The sequence below is a fragment of the Rattus norvegicus genome, chromosome 7, assembly GCF_036323735.1.
Source record: "Rattus norvegicus strain BN/NHsdMcwi chromosome 7, GRCr8, whole genome shotgun sequence".
Lineage (NCBI taxonomy): Eukaryota > Metazoa > Chordata > Mammalia > Rodentia > Muridae > Rattus > Rattus norvegicus.
In genome coordinates, this window is record NC_086025.1 from 44,191,282 (window position 1) to 44,213,763 (window position 22,482).

General features: G+C 38.4%; 1 protein-coding gene across 5 annotated transcripts in view; it reads right to left on the reverse strand.

Annotated features, from left to right (window-relative positions):
- Acss3 (acyl-CoA synthetase short-chain family member 3) overlaps nt 1-22,482 on the reverse strand; it is a 208,983-nt gene that overhangs the window by 63,557 nt on the left and 122,944 nt on the right. For all 5 annotated transcript variants that reach the window (NM_001414941.1, XM_039079107.2, XM_006241303.5 and 2 more), the window contains exon 9: nt 5,249-5,352. In NM_001414941.1, coding sequence (NP_001401870.1) covers nt 5,249-5,352 — 104 coding nt within the window. The remainder of the gene's footprint in view (nt 1-5,248; nt 5,353-22,482) is intronic.

Sequence of the window (22,482 nt, forward strand, 5' to 3'; positions counted from 1 at the left end):
GACACTTCATATTCATCAAAGGAAAAATCCACCAAGATGAACTCTCAATCCTAAATATCTATGCCCCAAATACAAGGGCACCTACATACGTAAAAGAAACCTTACTAAAGCTCAAAACACACATTGCACCTCACACAATAATAGTGGGAGATTTCAACACCCCACTCTCATCAATGGACAGATCATGAAAACAGAAATTAAACAGTGATGTCGACAGACTAAGAGAAGTCATGACACAAATGGACTTAACGGATATTTATAGAACATTCTATCCTAAAGCAAAATGATATACTTTCTTCTCAGCTCCTCATGGTACTTTCTCCAAAATTGACCATATAATTGGTCAAAAAACGGGCCTCAACAGGTACAGAAAGATAGAAATAATCCCATGCGTGCTATCGGACCACCACGGCCTAAAACTGGTCTTCAATAACAATAAGGGAAGAATGCCCACATATACGTGGAAATTGAACAATGCTCTACTCAATGATAACCTGGTCAAGGAAGAAATAAAGAAAGAAATTAAAAACTTTTTAGAATTTAATGAAAATGAAGGTACAACATACACAAACTTATGGGACACAATGAAAGCTGTGCTAAGAGGAAAACTCATAGCGCTGAGTGCCTGCAGAAAGAAACAGGAAAGAGCATATGTCAGCAGCTTGACAGCACACCTAAAAGCTCTAGAACAAAAAGAAGCAAATACACCCAGGAGGAGTAGAAGGCAGGAAATAATCAAACTCAGAGCTGAAATCAACCAAGGAGAAACAAAAAGGACCATAGAAAGAATCAACAGAACCAAAAGTTGGTTCTTTGAGAAAATCAACAAGATAGATAAACCCTTAGCCAGACTAATGAGAGGACAGAGAGAGTGCGTCCAAATTAACAAAATCAGAAATGAAAAGGGAGACATAACTACAGATTCAGAGGAAATTCAAAAAATCATCAGATCTTAGTATAAAAGCCCATATTGAACAAAACTTGAAAATCTGCAGGAAATGGACAATTTCCTAGACAGATGCCAGGTACTGAAGTTAAATTAGGAACAGATAAACCAGTTAAACAACTCCATAACTCCTAAGGAAATAGAAGCAGTCATTAAAGGTCTCCCAACCAAAAAGAGCCCAGGCCCAGACGGGTTAATGCAGAATTCTATCAGACCTTCATAGAAGCCCTCATACCAATATTATCCAAACTATTCCACAAAATTGAAACAGATGGAGCACTACCGAATTCCTTCTATGAAGCCACAATTACACTTATACCTAAACCACACAAAGACACAACAAAGAAAGAGAACTTCAGACCAATTTCCCTTATGAATATCGACGCAAAAATACTCAGTAAAATTCTGGCAGACCGAATCCAAGAGCACATCAAAACAATCATCCACCATGATCAAGTAGGCTTCATCCCAGGCATGCAGGGATGGTTTAATATACGGAAAACCATCAACGTGATCCATTATGTAAGCAAACTGAAAGAACAGAACCACATGATCATTTCATTAGATGCTGAGAAAGCATTTGACAAAATTCAACACCCCTTCATGATAAAAGTCCTGGAAAGAATAGGAATTCAAGGCCCAAAGCTAAACATAGTAAAAGCCATATACAGCAAACCGGTTGCTAACATTAAACTAAATGGAGAGAAACTTGAAGCAATCCCACTAAAATCAGGGACTAGACAAGGCTGCCCACTCTCTCCCTACTTATTCAATATAGTTCTTGAAGTTCTAGCCAGAGCAATCAGACAACAAAAGGAGATCAAGGGGATACAGATCGGAAAAGAAGAGGTCAAAATATCACTATTTGCAGGTGATATGATAGTATATTTAAGTGATCCCAAAAGTTCCACCAGAGAACTACTAAAGCTGATAAACAACTTCAGCAAAGTGGCTGGGTATAAAATTAACTCAAATAAATCAGTAGCCTTCCTCTACACAAAAGAGAAACAAGCCGAGAAAGAAATTAGGGAAACGACACCCTTCATAATAGACCCAAATAATATAAAGTACCTCGGTGTGACTTTAACCAAGCAAGTAAAAAAAACAGATTTGTACAATAAGAACTTCAAGACACTGAGGAATGAAATTGAAGAAGTCCTCAGAAAATGGAAAGATCTCCCATGCTCATGGATTGGCAGGGTTAATATAGTAAAAATGGCCATTTTACCAAAAGCGATCTACAGATTCAATGCAATCCCCATCAAAATACCAATCCAATTCTTCAAAGAGTTAGACAGAACAATTTGCAAATTCATCTGGAATAACAAAAAACCCAGGATAGCTAAAACTATCCTCAACAATAAAAGGATTTCAGGGGGAATCACTATCCCTGAACTCAAGCCGTATTACAGAGCAATAGTGATAAAAACTGCATGGTATTGGTACAGAGACAGACAGATAGACCAATGGAATAGAATTGAAGACCCAGAAATGAACCCACACACCTATGGTCACTTGATTTTTGACAAAGGATCCAAAACCATCCAATGGAAACAAGATAGCATTTTCAGCAAATGGTGCTGGTTCAACTGGAGGTCAACATGTAGAAGAATGCAGATCGATCCATGCTTATCACCCTGTACAAAGCTTAAGTCCAAGTGGATCAAGGACCTCCACATCAAACCAGACACACTCAAACTAATAGAAGAAAAACTAGGGAAGCATCTGGAACACATGGGCACTGGCAAAAATTTCCTGAACAAAACACCAATGGCTTACGCTCTAAGATCAAGTATCGACAAATGGGATCTCATAAAACTGCAAAGCTTCTGTAAGGCAAAGGACACTGTGGTTAGGACAAAACGGCAACCAACAGATTGGGAAAAGATCTTTACCAATCCTACAACAGATAGAGGCCTTATATCCAAAATATACAAAGAACTCAAGAAGTTAGACCGCAGGGAGACAAATAACCCTATTAAAAATGGGGTTCAGAGCTAAACAAAGAATTCACAGCTGAGGAATGCCGAATGGCTGAGAAACACCTAAAGAAATGTTCAACATCTTTAGTCATAAGGGAAATGCAAATCAAAACAACCCTGAGATTTCACCTCACACCAGTGTGAATGGCTAAGATCAAAAACTCAGGTGACAGCAGATGCTGGCGAGGATGCGGAGAAAGAGGAACACTCCTCCATTGTTGTTGGGGTTGCAGACTGGTAAAACCATTCTGGAAATCAGTCTGGAGGTTCCTCTGAAAATTGGACATTGAACTGCCTGAGGATCTAGCTATACCTCTCTTGGGCATATACCCAAAAGATGCCCCAACATATAAAAAAGACACGTGCTCTACTATGTTCATCGCAGCCTTATTTATAACAGCCAGAAGCTGGAAAGAACCCAGATGCCCTTCAACAGAGGAATGGATATAGAAAATGTGGTACATCTACACAATGGAATATTACTCAGCTATCAAAAACAATGACTTTATGAAATTCATAGGCAAATGGTTGGAATTGGTAAATATCATCCTGAGTGAGCTAACCCAATCACAGAAAGACATACATGGTATGCACTCATTGATAAGTGGCTATTAGCCCAAATGCTTGAATTACCCTAGATCCCTAGAACAAATGAAACTCAAGACGGATGATCAAAATGTGAATGCTTCACTCCTTCTTTAAAAGGGGAAGAAGAATACCCTTGGCAGGGAATAGAGAGGCAAAGATTAAAACAGAGACTGAAGGAACACCCATTCAGAGCCTGCCCCACATGTGGCCCATACATATACAGCCACCCAATTAGACAAGATGGATGAAACAAAGAAGTGCAGACTGACAGGAGCCAGATGTAGATCACTCCTGAGAGACACAGCCAGAATACATCAAATACAGGGACGAATGCCAGCAGCATACCACTGAACTGAGAATAGGTCCCCCGTTGAAGGAATCAGTGAAAGAACTGGAAGAGCTTGAAGGGGCTCGAGACCCCATATGTACAATAATGCCAAGCAACCAGAGCTTCCAGGGACTAAGCCACTACCTAAAGACTATACATGGACTGACGCTGGACTCTGACCTCCTAGGTAGCAATGAATATCCTAGTAAGAGCACCAGTGGAAGGGGAAGCCCTGGGTCCTGCTAAGACTGAACCCCCAGTGAACTAGACTGTTGGGGGTAGGGCAGCAATGTGTGGAGGGTTGGGAGGGGAACACCCATAAAGAAGGGGAGGGGGAAGGGGAATGTTTGCCCGGAAACCGGGAAAGGGAATAACACTCGAAATGTATATAAGAAATACTCAAGTTAATAATAATAATAAAAAAGAAATGTTCATATCCAAGTTTAACCTACTGTGAAGGGCAGTAGCAATTTTCTCCATGCAACTACAGCATTTGTTTACAATCTAGATATTCTATTTAAGATATTAGGAGAACTGAAATACTGTTGGCATTACATCTATTGTTTTCTTCAAATCACATGGCTTAGTGAACATAACAGACGAGGCCACTAGCCAACTGTTTTTAGAAGGCTAAACAAAAAAATATGCAAAATATGAAGAGGAAATTTGATTCCAGATCACTGAGTTACTTGCACACGTACTCAAGCCATCCATGCAAAATCAGAAAGAAAAAGTAAAGAGGAAAGATATTATTTTTCCAGTTATGTTTTTCCAAAGCTTGTATTTTATCTACCTAATATAAAATTTGGGACCCAAGGACCACTTTGTGTGAGGAAAATATATCATAGCCAAACTTGTACATGAATGACACCCATATATTATAACTGTTTTGGAAAAAATTTAATGAGTCCACTGTGAGAGCCACACAAGAAAAGTTAGACTTTGATGAGCCACAGATGACAGAGCTCCCTGTGACGGGGGTGGTGCTCTAACAAACGCCATGGAGGCAATGGGCTGAGTGAATTAGAGAGCACAGAGCACAGCTAGGAGGTAATGGTTAAGTCTTAGCAGGTCAGATCCTGCCGCTGCTGTCACAACTCAAAAGCCCTGGGGATGCTGGTGATCTGAGGAAAGGCAAGCTGAGATGTAGCAGCTCACTGTGTAAAAGAAGCAAAGCCGAGATAATCAAGATGCCCCCCAGACCTGTGTATAGTGGCTAAAAGAGTGGTCTCACCTCTGTGACTAACACAGACAGTGTGAAAGTGTGACATGAAAGTGCTTATTTCTACTAAAACCAGAACTGTGGGTCCTGTCTGGCATAACTAAGAGCCTCCTCGAGTCCACACAGCAAAGTTGCCCTGGAGGCCTTGAGTAGCTGTCATGAATGGTTTATAAAACACTTACCTGTTTGCCACCAGTGGTCTAGGACAGGAACGCGGAAGACTTTTTTGGACCACTCTAGGGTCTCCACATCACATCTTTCCCCAGCCACAAACAGTGTCTTGAACCTGAATATAAGAGAGACAGTGAGTTCAAAGTATTTCCTGAAGTTAAATAGTTTCATTTATGTTAAAAACTGTTGTTAGAATCTAACCGTATCAGTTATATCATGGAAAACGTCCCTTTCTAAAGAATATTATGTTGCAGGAGAGTGAAAGAAATGACTTGCATGTACTCAAATATAACCTCATACAGTTTGCAGCACTGAGGTACTTCAAAAGCAGAATTCAGAACTATACATAGATGCTCAGCTCTGAGATGGGCAATTGAGTTGACTTTGTGTTATACCTGTCACATTCCCCTGATGATCAAGCCTTTCCCCTTGACATTAACCTTGCTAGTTTTAATTTCCAATTTCCTTTCTTTATTTTTGTAACAGATGAACCCATAAAGATGCTCACACATACCCATTAAGGCAGAAAATTTGATCACATACATGTATTCCTTTAGGAGAGAGTAATATCCTTTCAAGAACATAGTTTCTCTATTATGAGAAACAACAGATGAAAAATGGCTAATAAAGAAGTGTTGTCCATTTGTGATTGATTTCTACTCCCTCCCAAGTGGGACTGAGGTATCCTCACTTGGGCCCTTCAGTTTGTTGACCTCTTTGAGTTCTGTGAACTGTATCTTGGGTTTGTTTGTTTGTTTTTTTGTTTTTTGGCTAATATCCTTTTGGGGAGGGCCATGGTAGAAAAGGGAATGGGGAGGAGGGGAACATGATCTGGTATTGGGTGGGGGGAAAGGACTGAAGTCCTGAGGGTCAGCAGGAAGAATGGAAACAGGCAACCATGAGAGGTAGGAGAATGTTCCAGAGACCTGGAAGGTGAGAGACTCTCAGGACTCAAAAAGAGAGACATTGGATGAAATGCCCTACAATGGGGAGAAGGAACTTGTAGTGTCCATTTCCAGTAGAAAGACAGGGCATCATTCAAGGATGGGGTTGCCATCTCACTGTAAAAACTCTGACCCAAAATTGTTCCTGTCTGAAAGAACTGCAGGGATTGAAATGGAGAGGAGCCTGAGGAAAAGGAGGTCCAGGGACAGGCCCAAAGTGGGATCCAGCACAAGAGGAGACCCCAAGGCCTGACACTGTTACTGAAGCTATGGAGCGCTTACAAAAAGAAAACTACCATGACTGCCCTCCAAAAGATCCAACAAGCAACTGAAAGAATCAGATGCAGATATTTGCATCCAACCAATGGACAGAAGCTGCTGACTCCTGTGGTTGAATTAGGGAAAACCTGGAAGAAGCTGAGAAGGAGGGTAACCCTGTAGAAGGACCAGCAGACTCAATTAACCTGGACTCCCAAGATCTCTCAGACACTGAACCACCAACCAGGCAGCATACAGCAGCTGATATTAGGCCCTCAACACATATACAGCAGAGGACTCTCAGGTCTGAGTTCATTCAGAGAAGATTCACTTCATCCTCAAAAGACTGGAGGTCCCTGGGACTTTAAAGGTGGTGGTATGGGGACTGGGTTTTCGGACATCCTGGTGGAGACAGGGAGGTGGGGAGGAGGTATGAGATGGGGAATAATCAGAGTGTGGACCAGGAGGGGAATAAAATCTGGGGTATAAAAGAAAGATTAAATAAAATTAAAAAAATGTATGAACTTTGGATAAATTAAGAAAAAGAAGGGTCGGAGAAGGAGAAGAAGAGGATGATGGAGGAAGAGGAGGGGGGAGGGGAGGAGGAGGAGGAGGAAGAATCATTGTCATAGCATGCCTTTAGGGCCAAACAGACTTTTATCACAAAGAGCCTGGGTTACTGAAGGATGAAGGAGAATTAACATCACTGACAGAGGAACCTGCCCCAGAGTAGAAAGAATAAAATAGAAAAACGGACCTATTGTGACCCTGCTAGTGATTCATTGAAAGAAAGGCTGTTTTTCTTTCATGGTCATTGCCCTCATGGCCTCTGTCAGAAGACGGAATGTGTGGATGCGCAGTTAATTCGTTACCGTCAAAGGAAAAACATTCAGCAAACAAACATCTGCCTGATCATCTTGAACAATGCAGTCTGCCGCTGACAGTACCCTCCTTCTCTCTATATTGATCACATAGATCTTACAGTTTGAAATAACTCTGACTCTGGGACCCAGCCACATTCTGCTTCCGTTTGCTATAAGCACACATCTCCCGCAATACACTTATTCCTGTTTGTGAACATTCTTTATGAATCTGAAGCCCATACAGATTTATTGGATTTCTAGGTTCGCAAAAATGGTGAGGTATGCAAGTTAGTATGAGCGAAAAGTGTGAATATGACTCTTATAATTAAGGAAAAGAACACTGGGTTTTTGGAGCACAGGAATTGTTGAAGGAACAGTGATATGAGGAGAAAATTTTCAATGGTTATTTTATGGAACCTTTCATGTGTAATAAAGACTTGAAAGTATTTAGACCAGCTATCAATTCATAACCCTGGGCTCCAAGCAGGGACAGCAGAGTTGGGTATGAGATAGAGGAAAAAGAATAGAAATTCTGGGGCAAGGCTATTCTGAGAACTAAGGCAGGTCAGGAGAATATTGAGATTACACAGCGAGAGAAACAAGAAAAAGGTTCAAGAGAAAATATAAGGTAAAAAGCATGAAAGACCAAATAGAATTAAAATGTTGGTGGAAAAGAAGGTAAAATAAAATAAACAGGGCAGATATCTTAGCGGTTTGTCTATAATGAAGAAGACAGAGTTTAGGGGCTGGAGAAACTTTACTGTGAAAAGACACTGGAGGAAATATGAAAATATTTAAAGAAGGTTTAATATCAAAATACTGAATATTAACCAAAGAGCTAACTATTGAAAATAAAAAAAAGAAAGAAAAAAGCCAAAGATATGACTGAAATCTTAGAAGAAAAGTGGGAAAGGGGGAAATTGGTGATTGAACCAAATGATACGGACTTAGTTAAAAATCAGGTTACTACTACCGAAAGACTATACATGGACTGACTTAGGACTCCAACTGCATATGTAGCAGAGAACAGCCTTGTTGAGGCACCAGTGGAAGGGGAAGCCCTTGGTCCTGCTAAGGTTGGACCCCCCAGGGCAGGGGAATATGGGGGGCAGTAAGGGAGATGGATGGAGGGGAATATTCATACGGGGGAGGAGGAGGGGAGGGGAGTTTGTGGACAGGAAACTGGGAAAGGAAATAACATTTGAAATGTAAGTAAAGGAATATATCTAATAAAAAATCATGTGACTAAATAAATATAATGTTCATGTATGTGATCTTCCTTTACAGTTACGGCTAATCTTGACCCCAAATCTGTAGCTTAGCCTTCATAGGAAGACAAATAGTAAAACTTCAAGAAGGAATTTTTAGATGGAGATACATGATGGAAAAGGCACGTTGATCAACAAAGCACAAATGAATAATGATAAATGATGTCTACACGTGAAGGAGTCCCATCTGCATGTGCAGGCTCACTTCCCTATAAATCAGCCAAAAGGAAGTGCTTTTATGCATATGAAAACCACGTCTTTTCATTTATCGAACCAAAGATTTCTTCAAAGGCAAAGTGGTCCAAATGCAGAAACCACCATGACTCCAGGATTGGATTTGAATTCATGATCCCTCTGCATTTTCTTCCTGAATATTGAGAGTGCGGACATATTCCTGCTTTTAATTTAGTCTACTTAAATGCTTGTCTTTACTAGCAGAAGATAAACTATGTTAATTAATAGTAATAATGAAACACATATTGGCCCTGGGTGGTTATCTTGTGGCTAATTATCTGAGGAGTGCTAATTATAGCACTGTACATTGTTAAGTAGCATATTGTTTGATAGTATAATTTTATTACATTGTCTTTATGTTGTGGCTGCTTGTAGGGAAGATCTTCATGTGAGCATTAACAAGCAAAGTGGGATGGGATACTGGATGGTGGATTAGACAAAAAACAAAAGGGTGACAGATGCCCTAGGCTGGAGTTCCAAGCTCTTGTGAGCTAGGATTTGTAGGTGGAAGATGCTTCTCTTTACCACAGAGCCACATTTCCAGAGCCTCCAGACTTCCTTATGATTATTCAAATGATTGTACCATTTACCATAAGCAAAATAGTAAGACCGCTAAAGATTTAGGAACTTAAACATAGTCAGAACCAATGTGTTAAGATTTTTCCAGAGCTACTTTCTGTAGCAATTGTCTCCCTCTGCTTGTGTAAAATAAAAATGTGGGCCTAGAGTGATGGTACAGTCTTGCTAAGACCTGGGTTCAATCCCTAGAACACATGGGGTGGTTCATAACCTCTGAATCTACAGTTGTAGGAAACTGGATACCTTCTGCTAACCTCCTCCATGGGCACCAGAAGTGGGTAGTACACATGCATATCTGAGGGAAATCACTCATATGTAAAATAAGTGAAATTTAAAAAATAAAACCAAAAATTGAAAACACCAAAAAAGCCTTCAAAATAAAATGATTAATGAAATAATTTTAAATATTATAGTCAATCAAATATTATTTAGCTCCCATTTTCTTTTAGTGAAAGATACTGCTAGATGATTTCCAATTTTTTTTCTAACTATGAAACATTTAAAAGAATATCTTAAACAAATCTGTAAACTTTTTTTGAGTGTTTTGGCACCTGCCTACATTGCCCATAATTGAGAGTTGGAGAGAGACTGAAAGTAGGTCAGGTTGGGCTGCAGATTAAATTCCTCGCCAATCTGGGAGGTATCAAAAGATCTTGTCTCAGGAAAACCTATAATTTAAAGTTATCTTACACATGAGTTACTTTCCATGGTTCAGAGCATGCCTAGTGTAAATGAGGTCCTGAGCCTGATCTTTGAACCATAGCAAAGAAAGAAGGCAAGTTGCCAAAAACATTTTGTTTGAAATAGAGAGTAAACAGCCAGTAGGTGCAAAGAAAAAAGGGAATCTTTCTTTCAAGGTCTATCAACTACCAAACAAGCAAAGCTGTTCTTAGTTTGTGTCAACAGATACTAAATAGAACATCTCAGGGATGTCTCCTCAACGTCTATTCTATATGCCAGATCACCATTATTTTATGAGTTGAACTCTCAGGTTATTATCTGTTTCCCCTTCCCTCTGTTTAACATTAGAATTTGCGTTTAGAATACACAGTCTCCTGTGTAAATATCACACATGTTTTTGTAAATTCTGCCAATGAACAACTACCATTTGGTGTAACAATTTCTCTGAAATATAACCAGAAAAGCAGCCTTAAAATAAATAAATAAAAATAAAAAAATCTAATATCTTTTGGATCCACCAGTAAAGAGCAATGAACATTTGAGACTTTAGAAATGGAAAAGGAAAAAGGGAGGCAGGCTACAAAGTATAAGCCATTTATTACCTCACTGTTTTCTTTGCTGAAACTTTTTAAAATTAATTAATATATTCATTTCACATCCCAATTGCAACTTATCCTCATACCTCTCCTCTCCCTACCTCTTCTTCCCTTTCTTCTTAAATAAGGGGAACCTCCCAAGGATATCAACCTCATTGGCCTATCAAGTTGTAGTAGGACTAGATTCATCTCCTATTGAGTCTACACAAGGCATCCCAGTTCAGTGTAAAGAATACAAAGATAGGCAACAGAGTCAGAGACAGCACCTGCTCCTTCTCTAAATGGTCCCACATGATAGCCAAGTTGAATATATGTTCATAGGTGTATAGGGCCTAGTTACATTCTATACATATTCTCTGGTGAGTAGTTCAATCTCTATGAGCCCCTGTGAGCCAGGTTAGTTGATTCTGTGAGTTTTCAGGTGGTACCCTTGACCCCTCTGGCTCCTTAAATCCCTCTTCCTTCTCTTTCATAAGATTCCCTGAGCTCAACCTAATGTTTGGCCGTGGGTCTCTGTATCTGTTTTCTTTAGCTGCTTTGTGAAGCCACTCAGATGGCAATTATACTAGGCTCCTCTCTGCAAGTGTAGCACAATATCACTAATAATGACAGGGGTGGGCTCTGTCTCATGGCATTGGTCCCAAGTGGAATGAGTCTTTGGTTGGACATTCCCTCAATTTGTGCTCCAACTTTATCCCTCCTCATCTTGTATGTAGGGCAAATTGTGGGTCTAATTTTGGAGTCTAGGCTGGTGTTCCCATGCCTCCATTTTTAAGTCTTAACCTACTTACAAGACGTGGTGGTTTCATGTTCCATATCCCCTATTTCTAGGATTCTTAGCTAGGGTCACCATCATAGTTTCGTAAGAATTTCCATTGTCCTAGGTTTCTAGGTCATCCCAGAGAAGCCCCATTCACCAATAGACATAGTCAAAGAGCAATGTGTAATACCTATCAAACTTCCAACACAATTCTTTACAGACTTGAAAACACAAGCCTCAACTTCATATGGAAAAACAAAAGACCCAGGACAGTGAAAGCAATTCTGTACAATAAAAGGACTTCTGGTGGTATCACCATCCCTGATTTCAAGCTGTACTACAGAGCAATAGAAATAAAAACCCCATGGAGTTGGCATAAACACAGGCCATTTGATCAATGGAATTGAATCAAGGACCCAGAAGTAAAGTCAAACACCTATAGACACTTGATTATTGACAAGGAAGCCAAAACTAGACAAATTGGGAAAAAAGAATGCATCTTAAACAAATGGTGCTGGTCTAACTGGATGTCGGCATGTAGAATAATGCAAATAGACCCATATCTATCACTCTGCACAAAACACAAGTCCAAGTAGAGTAAAGACCTCAACATAAAACTGGATATGCTAACTCTGATAGAAGTAGGTGATAGTCTTGAATGCACCGGTTCAGGAGACAACTCCCAAAAAGAACACTACCAGCTTAGGCACTAATACCAAAGTTAATAAATGGGACTCCGTGAAATTGAAAAGTTTCTGTAAGGCAATGGATACCACCAATAAGACAAAACAGCAGCCTATAGAATGGGAAAACATCTTCATCAAAACTACATCTTACAGAGTACTGATATCCAAATAATATACAGAACTCAAGAGTTCAATAAAAAAAATAACCCAATTAAAAATGGGGTACAGAGCTAAACAGAATTCTTGACAGAAAAATTTTTAATGTCTGAGGATTACTTAAAGACATGGTCAACATCCTTAGTCATCGGGAAAATGTTAATCACACAGACTCTGACACTCTGTCTTATACCCATCAGAATGGCTGAGATCAAACACTCAGGGGACATATACCCAAAAGGTGCTCCACCAAGGACATTTGCACGGCACCTTTAATCATAATAGCTAGAAACTAGGAACAACTTAGATGTTTGTCAACCTAAGAATGAATAAAGAAAATATGTACATTCATACAATAGAATACTACTTACTACTAAAAACAAGAACATCATGAAATGGATGGACCTAGAAAATCATCCTGTGTGAAGTAACCCAGACCCAAATTAACATGTATGGTATGTACTCACAGTTAAGTAGACATTGCCATCAATTACAGGATAATCATGTGACAATTCACAGACCAAAGAGGCTAAATAGTAAGAAGGATGTAATGGAGGACACTTGAATATTGCTGGGAAATAGATTTTAAAAGCTCAGGAACTGTAAGAAAACTGTGCTCACAGGATAAGAATTTTCCTATGCTTTCAAACATTACACTGATATAAGAAAAGGAATTTATACATTCGAACAAATAGTAGAAAAGGATGTGGGAATATATCTGCAAGTCCATCTTGAGCTCCTGACAGAATATTACCTAGTACTTTTGGGGGAATCACCATCCCTGACCTCAAGCAGTATTACAGAGCAATAGTGATAAAAAAAACACAGAGACAGGCTGGTAGATCAGTGGAATAGAATTAAAGACCCAGAAATGAATCCACACACCTATGGTCACTTGATCTTTGACAAAGGAGCTAAAACCATCCAATGGGAAAAAACAGCATTTTCAACAAATGGTGCTGGTTCAACTGGAGGTCAACATGAAGAATGCAAATCGATCCATTTTTATCACCATGTAAAAGGCTTAAGTCCAAGTGGATCAAGGTCCTCTACATCAAACCAGATACACTCAAACTAATAGAAGAAAATGTGGGGAAGAGCCTCAAACACATGGGCACTGGGAGAAATTTCCTGAACAAAACACCAATGGTTTATGCTCTAAGATCAAGAATTGACAAATGTGACCTAATAAAACTGCAAAACTTCTGTAAGGCAAAGGACCCTGTCATTAGGACAAAACGGCAACCAACAGATTGAAAAAAGATCTTTACCAATCCTACATCTGGTAGAGGGCTAATATCCAAAATATACAAAGAACTCAAGAAGTTAGACTCCAGAGAGCGAAATAACCCTATTAAAAGTGGGGTAAAGAACTAAAAATAGAATTCTCAGGTGAGGAATATCAAATGGCTGAGAAGCACCTAAAGAAATGCTTATCATCCTTAGTCATCAGGGAAATGCAAACCAAAACATCCTTGAGATTCTACCTCACACCAGTCAGATGGCTAAGATCAAAAACTCAGGTGACAACAGATGCTGGTGAGGATGTGGAGAAAGAGGAACACTCCTCCATTGTTGGTGGGATTGCAAACTGTTACAACCACTCTGGAAATCAGTATGGAGGTTCCTTAGAAAATTGGATATTCCACTACCTGAGGACCCAGCTATACCACTACTGGGTATATACCCAAAAGATGCTCCAACATACAACAAAGACACATGCTCCACTATGATCATAGCAGCCTTATTTCTAATAGCCAGAAGCTGGAAAGAACCCAGATGCCCTTCAACAGAGGAATGGACACAGAAAATGTGGTACATCTACACAATGGAGTACTACTCAGCTATTAAAATCAAAGACTTCATGAAATTCATAGGCAAATGGTTGAACTAGAAAATAGCATCCTGAGTGAGGTAACACAACCACAGAAAAACACACATGATACTCACTCACTGATAACAGGATATTAGCCCCAAAGCTCAAATTAACCAAGATACAATCCACAGACCACATGAAGCTCAAAGAGAAGGATGAGCAAAGTGCAGATGCCTTGCTCCTTCTTAATAGGGGGAACAAAAGTATTCATGAGGTTATATGGAGGCAGATTTTGGAGCAACAACTGAAGGAATGGCCATTCGGAGTCTGCCCTACACATGATATATATATAGTCACTAAGCCTAGATATGATTGGCTAAGAAGTGCATGCTGACAGGAAACGGATATAGATGTCTGAGAGACACAGCCAGAGCATGTCAAATACAGAGGTGAATGCTAGCAGCAAACCATTGAACTGAGAATAAGACCCCCTTGGAGAAATTAGAGAAAGGATTGAAAGAGCTGAAGGGGCTTGCAACCCCTTAAGAAAAACAATGTCAGCCAACCAGAGCTCCCAGGGACTAAACCACTACCCAAAGACTATACACGGACTGACCCATGGCTCCAACTGCATATGTAGCAGAAAATAGCCTTGTTGGGCACCAATGGAAAAGGGAAGCCCTTGGTCCTGTCAAGGTCTGACTCCCCAGTGTAGGGGGATGTGAGGGCTAGGAGAAGGGTGGCTTGATGGGGAGGGGAACACCCTTATAGAAGAAGGGGAGGTGGATGGGATAAGGGAGCTTATGTCTGGGAAACCAGGAAAGGGAATAACATTTGAAATGTTAATAAAAATATCCAATAAAAAAATAAAAGAAAGAAAGCTAGAGTGAAAAAAAAGTCATCCTCCACAAGACGTTAGTTCAACTTCCAACCATTTAATGTCCAATTGGATAGAAATGTCTCTCCTTAGGATAGTTGGCTGCCAAATAATGATTCTTTTCTAGGGGTATCACAATTTAGATTCTCAAATATGACTGAACTACTTTTCATTTTACTAGAGAAAGTATCACAGAACCAAACACATATGACAGAAAGAAGTCAGGAAAATAGACAAAAATTCATGATTCTGATTATCAGATACAGGCTTTAAACTAACTTTGACGAATAATAATACCATGCTAAAAGGCACATATAACATTAGCAGACAACAAGTAAACAGTAAGCCTGCACAGGTACATTTGTCATTATTTCAAAACACTTGTTTAAATAAAATTGTCACTTCCTAAGTTTTCTAAATAGTAGAGAAAGACTTCCTTCAGATCCTTCTATAAAGTCAGCATATCTATGAATCCCAAAGCAATAACTGTTTAGAAAAGAAGGCTAAAGGTTTTATTTTTATTACCTTAAAAATAAAAATTCGCCTTTATTAGAGACATAAACTAAAATAAAGTACGTGGGTTTTACGGAAGAAAAAAATCTCTCTATAGTGGTAGACAAATGTTATCATGTGTTTGTTTAACTGCTTAGACTATTTATTGAAAGTGTAAGGCTAAACATTTACTTAATAATGGTAACTATGAGACTTCTGTGTCAGTTACAAAGCATCGACCAGTGAGAGGTGAGATGTTGATGTTGAAGGATGTGCATGTAGAAGCAGACAATGTACAGGAATGAAAAGTTCTTTGCATCAATGTTCTCATGATATAAACTGATATTCAAAGATCAAATGGCATCTATACATGGTGATACATTTCTTTCACGCCAATACAAGGAAAGCAGATCTGTGTGAATTTGAGGTAGGCCAAGTCTATACAATCAATTATAAATGAGCAAGGAAAAACTTTGAGACCTTATCTAAAGAAGATGAGGAGGAGGATGAAAAAGAGGAATATATTAGTAACCTTCAAATTATTAATGTTTTACAATTAGTATTCATTTATAGAGTCATTAATTTAATAACACTTTATCCCTATACTGGTATTTGGTGGTTTATTAATTTTTTCATTAACTTTTGATGGTCATCATTCTTTTTTATGTTAATAAATAATTATGATTGACTTTTCAAATGTCAAGCAGAATGAATTCATCTAAGTTTAGAAAGCATAATGTATTGAATATTTTCATTTGTTTCAAGATTGTAAAGGTCGTTTGACACATGATCTATGGTTAAAAATTCAAATAAATATCAACAAAATTATTAAATCTAGCAAGTAACTTTAAAAGACAGTCATAATGTTTGTGATTTAGAAGAAAAGTTATATTTCTGTGATATCAGAATAAACAAAGAAGAAATACAAAAAAAACTACCATTGCTATACATGGAAATAAGTTTCTTAAATATAGTTAGGAAACAATGTGCAACATTTTTACAGCAAAACAGAAGTCATTAATGTGTGAAACTAATCTTAAAATGAATAGATCCACTAGAATTAGGAATTGAAAATACATTTTCAAAAGAAAATCTTTCTTACTTCTCTTTTTTCATGTGTTTTTCTCTGTCTTTTCTGTCTGTCTCTGTGTGATTCTGTGTGTATATGCCTCTCTCTGCCTCTCTCTGTTTTTCTGTCTCTCTGCCTCTCTGTCTTTCTCTCTCTCTGTCTCTCTCTGTCTCTCTCTCTCTCTCTCTCTCTCTCTCTCTCTCTCTCTCTCTCTCTTTGTGTGTGTGTGTGTGTGTGTGTGTGTGTGTGTGCATGCATCTGTTTATACTAAAAATTGAATACAAATAAAATCGGCCAAGAAGAGTCCCATCAAATTTGAAAGGTGAAGTTGAAGCATAACCATTACATTGTTATCTCCAGCTATAAAGACAACAATGTGAGAGTGGTGATTAGTAAGTCAATAGGCCAGAAGAGTCAAAAGACAAACTAAGGAGTGGGAAGTAGGCAACAGAACTTATAAAATAGAGCTGAAAGCAAAGAATAATCATTGAAATAAATGTTTTAACTGAAAACAAGAAGAATAGGATGTGTCCTTTTCGTGTCATCTCAAAACTCAAGTCTTTACAGATTATAGTTCTAAGTTAGAAAGTGAAATAAAGTTTCTAAAGAAAATAACATTGAAAAGTATCTCCTGACATTAAATTGGATGAAAAATCTTTGGATAGGGCAAGAAGGCACTAAGAATAAAGGGAAGTTTGATGAAATATATATACATAGTTGAATAAAAATTTACCGTAAGTTTCAAATAAGAATTCAATTACAAACTAAAATAAATAAATAGATGGATGGATGATAGATAATCTATACCAGACAGATATAGATACATAGACAGATGGAGATGTATAGAAAGAGATATAGATCCATGTTAGAGATAAATACATAAACAGGTAGATAGAGAGACTATAAACAAACAGATAATAGATGATAAATAGATAAACAGATTAGATAGATACAGATTATAGCAGTAATAGATAATGATAGATATGTACATAAATACCTGCATATACTCATTGAAAAACTTTGTATATTTTTAAATAAGTACTTGACAGACATACGTTTTCAAATGGCCTCTAACAATAAGACATTAACATTTTGAGGTGCAAATTGAGGACATAAGATGCTGTTTCCACAAGACAATAAGTGATACATTTTTTAAATTGACCAAAACATAATATTCCAATAAAGCCATGAAAACTAGAACAATCGTATTCTGCAAATAGGTATGTAAATTAATTGACAATTTCTGGAAGCTATTTGCCTGTTTACTACATGCCATATTCTTACACATTCCCAATACCAAATGGTATGTATAATATTCTTGTTTGCCTATAAAGAAGACATCAGCTGCATTCTGGAAATGACTAAAACTTATTCAGCTGATGATGTACTAGTGCACACTGTAATGCTTCATACAGAGAACTGGGCAGTTTAGGAAGGGCAAGTTTAAGAGAAACAAGGGCAATAAACAAATTTATAGTCACAGAGGAACAACAGATTGAAGACATACATTGTGAAACATTGTGACACATACTTAGGATGTAAGATAGTCTTGAAAATGATGAATTTGGATAAGATACTGATAACAATGTGAGGTAATATGTATTAATTATCTAAGTTTAGTAATTTAATTATATCAAAATACTCCCAATTTCAGCAATTAAATAAAAATTACAAACAATACATCTGTAAAATAAGAAAATGAAATGGCCTACTTGTGAATGCCGTAGACCTGAATTGTCTTTCTTCCTCCTAATATTCGGGAGTCCTTTTCTAGTTATTTCATTAAATAAATGATATTCCTGCTCTTTCACTTTTACCTACTGAGCCTCATAATGTGAATATTTGTCTGCTTAATGGTGTCCTTGCTGCCCATCACCTGTCCCCACTCTTTTTAATTCTTGTTTCCTTTTTGGTCCAGTCACATAGAAGAATTAGTTTCAGCTTCAACTTTTCTTCTGCTCTATCAGATTTACAGTTAAAACTCTAAATTGCTTACTCTATTTGATCGACTTAATTCTTCAGCTTCAAGAATTGTCTCTCTGTTATGAAATCTACCTTTCCATTATATTGCTTATGACTGTGGCAGTTCAAGAGTTGTTTCTTTGAGGTCAGTTACTGGAAAATCCTATTTTACTGTGGTGTCTTGCCGCAGCTTTTCATATTCTTTGGGTCTGTTCATTACATCTGTGTTCAAGACTACAATTACTTTACCCAAACATTACAAGGTGGCTTCCAGAGATAAAAGGTTTCTCCTTGCAGGGGCCCGAATACTGGTTGGTTGGTCAGAATATGACAGTTGTTGCTGCATGGCCCAGTGGCCCACTGAGAGGTGATCAGTGTTAACATTGCCTATGGATGTGTTGGTGACTTAGGTTAGGGAGTTGATGACAGTGATGTCGGTTGCATAGACAGTTAAGAAAAAGTAAAGATAACTTGTTGTTTTGTTGATGGGTCAGACAAGGCATGTAGGCATTCATTATAGCACTGGCATCCAAACACTCAAAGAGGTTGTGGAAACAGAATCCTGAAATCAGAATACTGTGAAGTTCTATAGCACTTCTGAAGAGAGGCACAAGTAGACTCTTCTTGCGCAACTGAATCAAGCTGACATACCACACCCTGTAGGTCTGTGGCATACCTCAACCGTACAGATTCCAAAAATGGGATGGAACACAGGTTCTGAGGGCGGTGATAGGAAAAGTTGCAGAGCACAGATCTGGCATGGTGCAGGGAAGGAAGAAAACGCTTCTGAGCCTATGCTGTGGTAATCTAGCATAGCTGCAATGCAGGAGTAAATACTAACAAGACACAGTGACAGGTCAGACAATGAAGGGATGAGGAAGCACATGGTGTTGAGTCTGAGTACTGGAGTCTGTCTCCCATGGCAACAGGCTATTCTCTGAATTAGGGAACAAACAGAAGCATTGTCTTTCTCCCCTTGTGATCCTTGCATACTAGCAAAGGTTTGAGCACAGGGTATCAGCATGTGACTAGTAATTCCAGTCTAGCCTCTCAGCAGCGATGTAAGATGTATTATCCCTTTTGTCAGGAAGGTCACTGATATGTAATTTTGTTTTTGATTTATGATGGGAGTAAAATGCAATCTCATTTAATTTAGAATATTCTTCTGCATCCATGAAAGTTAAGAACCTGTCATGCTCCAGCTCCCGTGCTCATGAACTCATTTAACTCCTCACCCATTTCTTTATTGAGTTGTCCTTTTCCCTGCTGAGAATATTTATATATTCTGTATATTAAATATTTAATGGTTGTATATGTCATAAACATCTTCTCTTGGTATATGTCTTTTAATTTAAAAAAAATGGATGGACAATTGAACAAATGATGGTAGTCAAATTTCACGAAAATTTTCCTTAACGGTTTGTGATGCATATTTTTAAAAGTATTCCTTGCATAGCAAGGGTCTGTGTCAATGGCCATGGATCATATTACCATGTGACATCCCTGATACAGGCTGCTACCTGAGACCATGTTGATGTCCAAGGGTTGCGCAGTGCTGGCCCTGCCCCTCACTGCCTTCACATTCAGGAGAGATTGCTCCATCTCTCACCTCAGCTGTAGCACTTGGCAGAGCAGGCCCTAGGCTTGGCAGCACAGTAGAACTGGCCTTGGTGGCTGGGGAGCAAATGATCCACACCTGAGGGAGTGACTACCAGAGAGCTGGCCCTGCCCCTCAACTGCACTGTGTGGAACATGACCTCTCGAATTCGCCATCCGAGGCAGCCAGAAGAGATGGCAATATGGTCATGAGAGCAGAGCTGGCTCCACTTCTCGCTGGCTGTGCCCTCTGGAGGGTGAGCCTTACTCCTTGACTGGGCACGCAGTAGAGCTGGCTCCATTGGCATGAGTCAGCCCTGAGCTCATGAGAGCCAAAGAACTGGCTCTACGTCTTGCCAACCACAGCAGTGGGTAGTCTAACAGCAACAGTGTAGGAGAGCTGGAAGGCTGAACAACTCAGCCACCCTCCAGGTCTAGATCGAGAGTGTAGAGTTGGCTCACCCCATACTCTAAGCCAGTTTTGATCTGCTGGAGCATAGGAAGGTCACATAGGTCCAAAGCTGCTGGATCTCCATGACACAAAGCAACACAAAATATCATAGAGAAGTCCCAGCGAGGATCCAGTATTGGTAGTGTAGTAAGAGTCAGAGGCCTCGAACAAGACCAATGACACATTGAGATGAACATTTCCAAATAAAAATGTATGGATACACTGTGACACACTACAGCTTCCATGATGAAATGCATTTTATACAATCTGTTTGTTTATTTATTTATTTATTTCCTTTTTGAGGGTAGGTTACAAAGGCAGAGGGCAGATACAAAGGGACGGAGAGATAAGTGGGACTGGCTGGCGTACATGACATGTAACTCACAGAGACCCAATAAGGAAGTTTTTTTAAAATATTTTCCTTGTGAGAAACATCAAAATCTCATTTCCCTTATAACCTTGATCTATCAAACTAGTATTGATGTATTTTTAAATGGTATTTGGGGAATACTACCTTTCTGTGCTTAATAAACCAGTTGGCACTTTCTATCTAAGTCTCCCATTTCGCTGGTTTGTTCGTCCACTTCTATGAACGTTCTTTCATGGAAATGTGGGAACGGGAAGTGTTCTCAGCACAGTAATGCTTTCCCAAGTCAAAGGGTTTCATAGTCTTCCCACATCTCATGGGTCACAACCCCTCCCCACAGTCAAAGCAGTATCTTACACATTTTCTCAATACATAGCCAAGATTGCTCTTGTATTTTGAAATAACTGTTAACCATTACTTTCTTTTACTCTTAATTCTGGCTTCTACTCAAGCACAACATCCCATCATGGTTATACAGGGTTTATGTAAGTTCACTAATATATCTCTTCACTATGATATTGATTGTTTTGGGCCCCTATCCATCCTACCACATGCATACTTTTCCTTAATGAAAGTCTTTAAAATTAAGTTTTGTTAGTATTGCCCTTTTGTTTCCTTTTCTATTTTATCTTTAATCTTACCCAGGGAGTATTAATGTATTAAACATGGTGTTACTATTGCACATATAGTTATATGAGAAGGTTTAAATTTTTGATACTCAACCTTTGACCCAAGTTTAACATTTATTACTTTTTTGCAATAAAACAGTTGGAATTGATTAAACTTTTCTGTTTTCACTGTACCCTTAGTTGCTAAGTGGGAATCTTTTAAACAGTTCAATGGTGACATCATTGTGAAGGTTATAAATTTGAAAAGGAAAAGATACTTTTATTTAATGAAGGTCAAAAACCCTTTGTGTATGGTGATACATTATCTTAATTGTAACTGTACATCCCTGTGGTTTAACTAAATGTGAAAATCCTGTTGAGATTGCCTGAATTAGTTTCTTCCTGGAGAGATTCATAAATCCTCAGGAACTAGATTTACTCAATGGCAAAATTAAAATAATGCTCACAGTGTCTACATACAAAAAAGAATTCTTCTGCTAAATGAGACACTAAGCCATTTGTCTGTGGTACACATTGTGTTCACTCATTAATAAGAATATTTTCAAGATTGGGTGTGCTTATAAATTAAAGTCTTCTAAGCATTTAAGCATTCCTAAATATCAATTAAAAATATATAAATGTGCTATCATAAATACCACTTATTTGTATCGATAGAGGTTTTTGTCAGTAGACTTATGATAAATTCTTATATCCTATGAGTAGTTATTTATGTGAAAAGTGTTAATTTTACTGAGCATTACTGTGTGGAATATGAGATATAAAATCTATGTATGAATAGGAACACTAAAGAAAACAAATGACATTGTAGCCTTCTGGCAAATGTAACTCCATGCTTTACTTTCAAACAATTAGGGTATATTATGCTTGTGAATAGACATTTAAGAAAATAAATACCTTATCAACACCTCCACAGTTGTCTTAGGATATGCATACTACATAAGTTCTAGAGTATTTTGGCCAA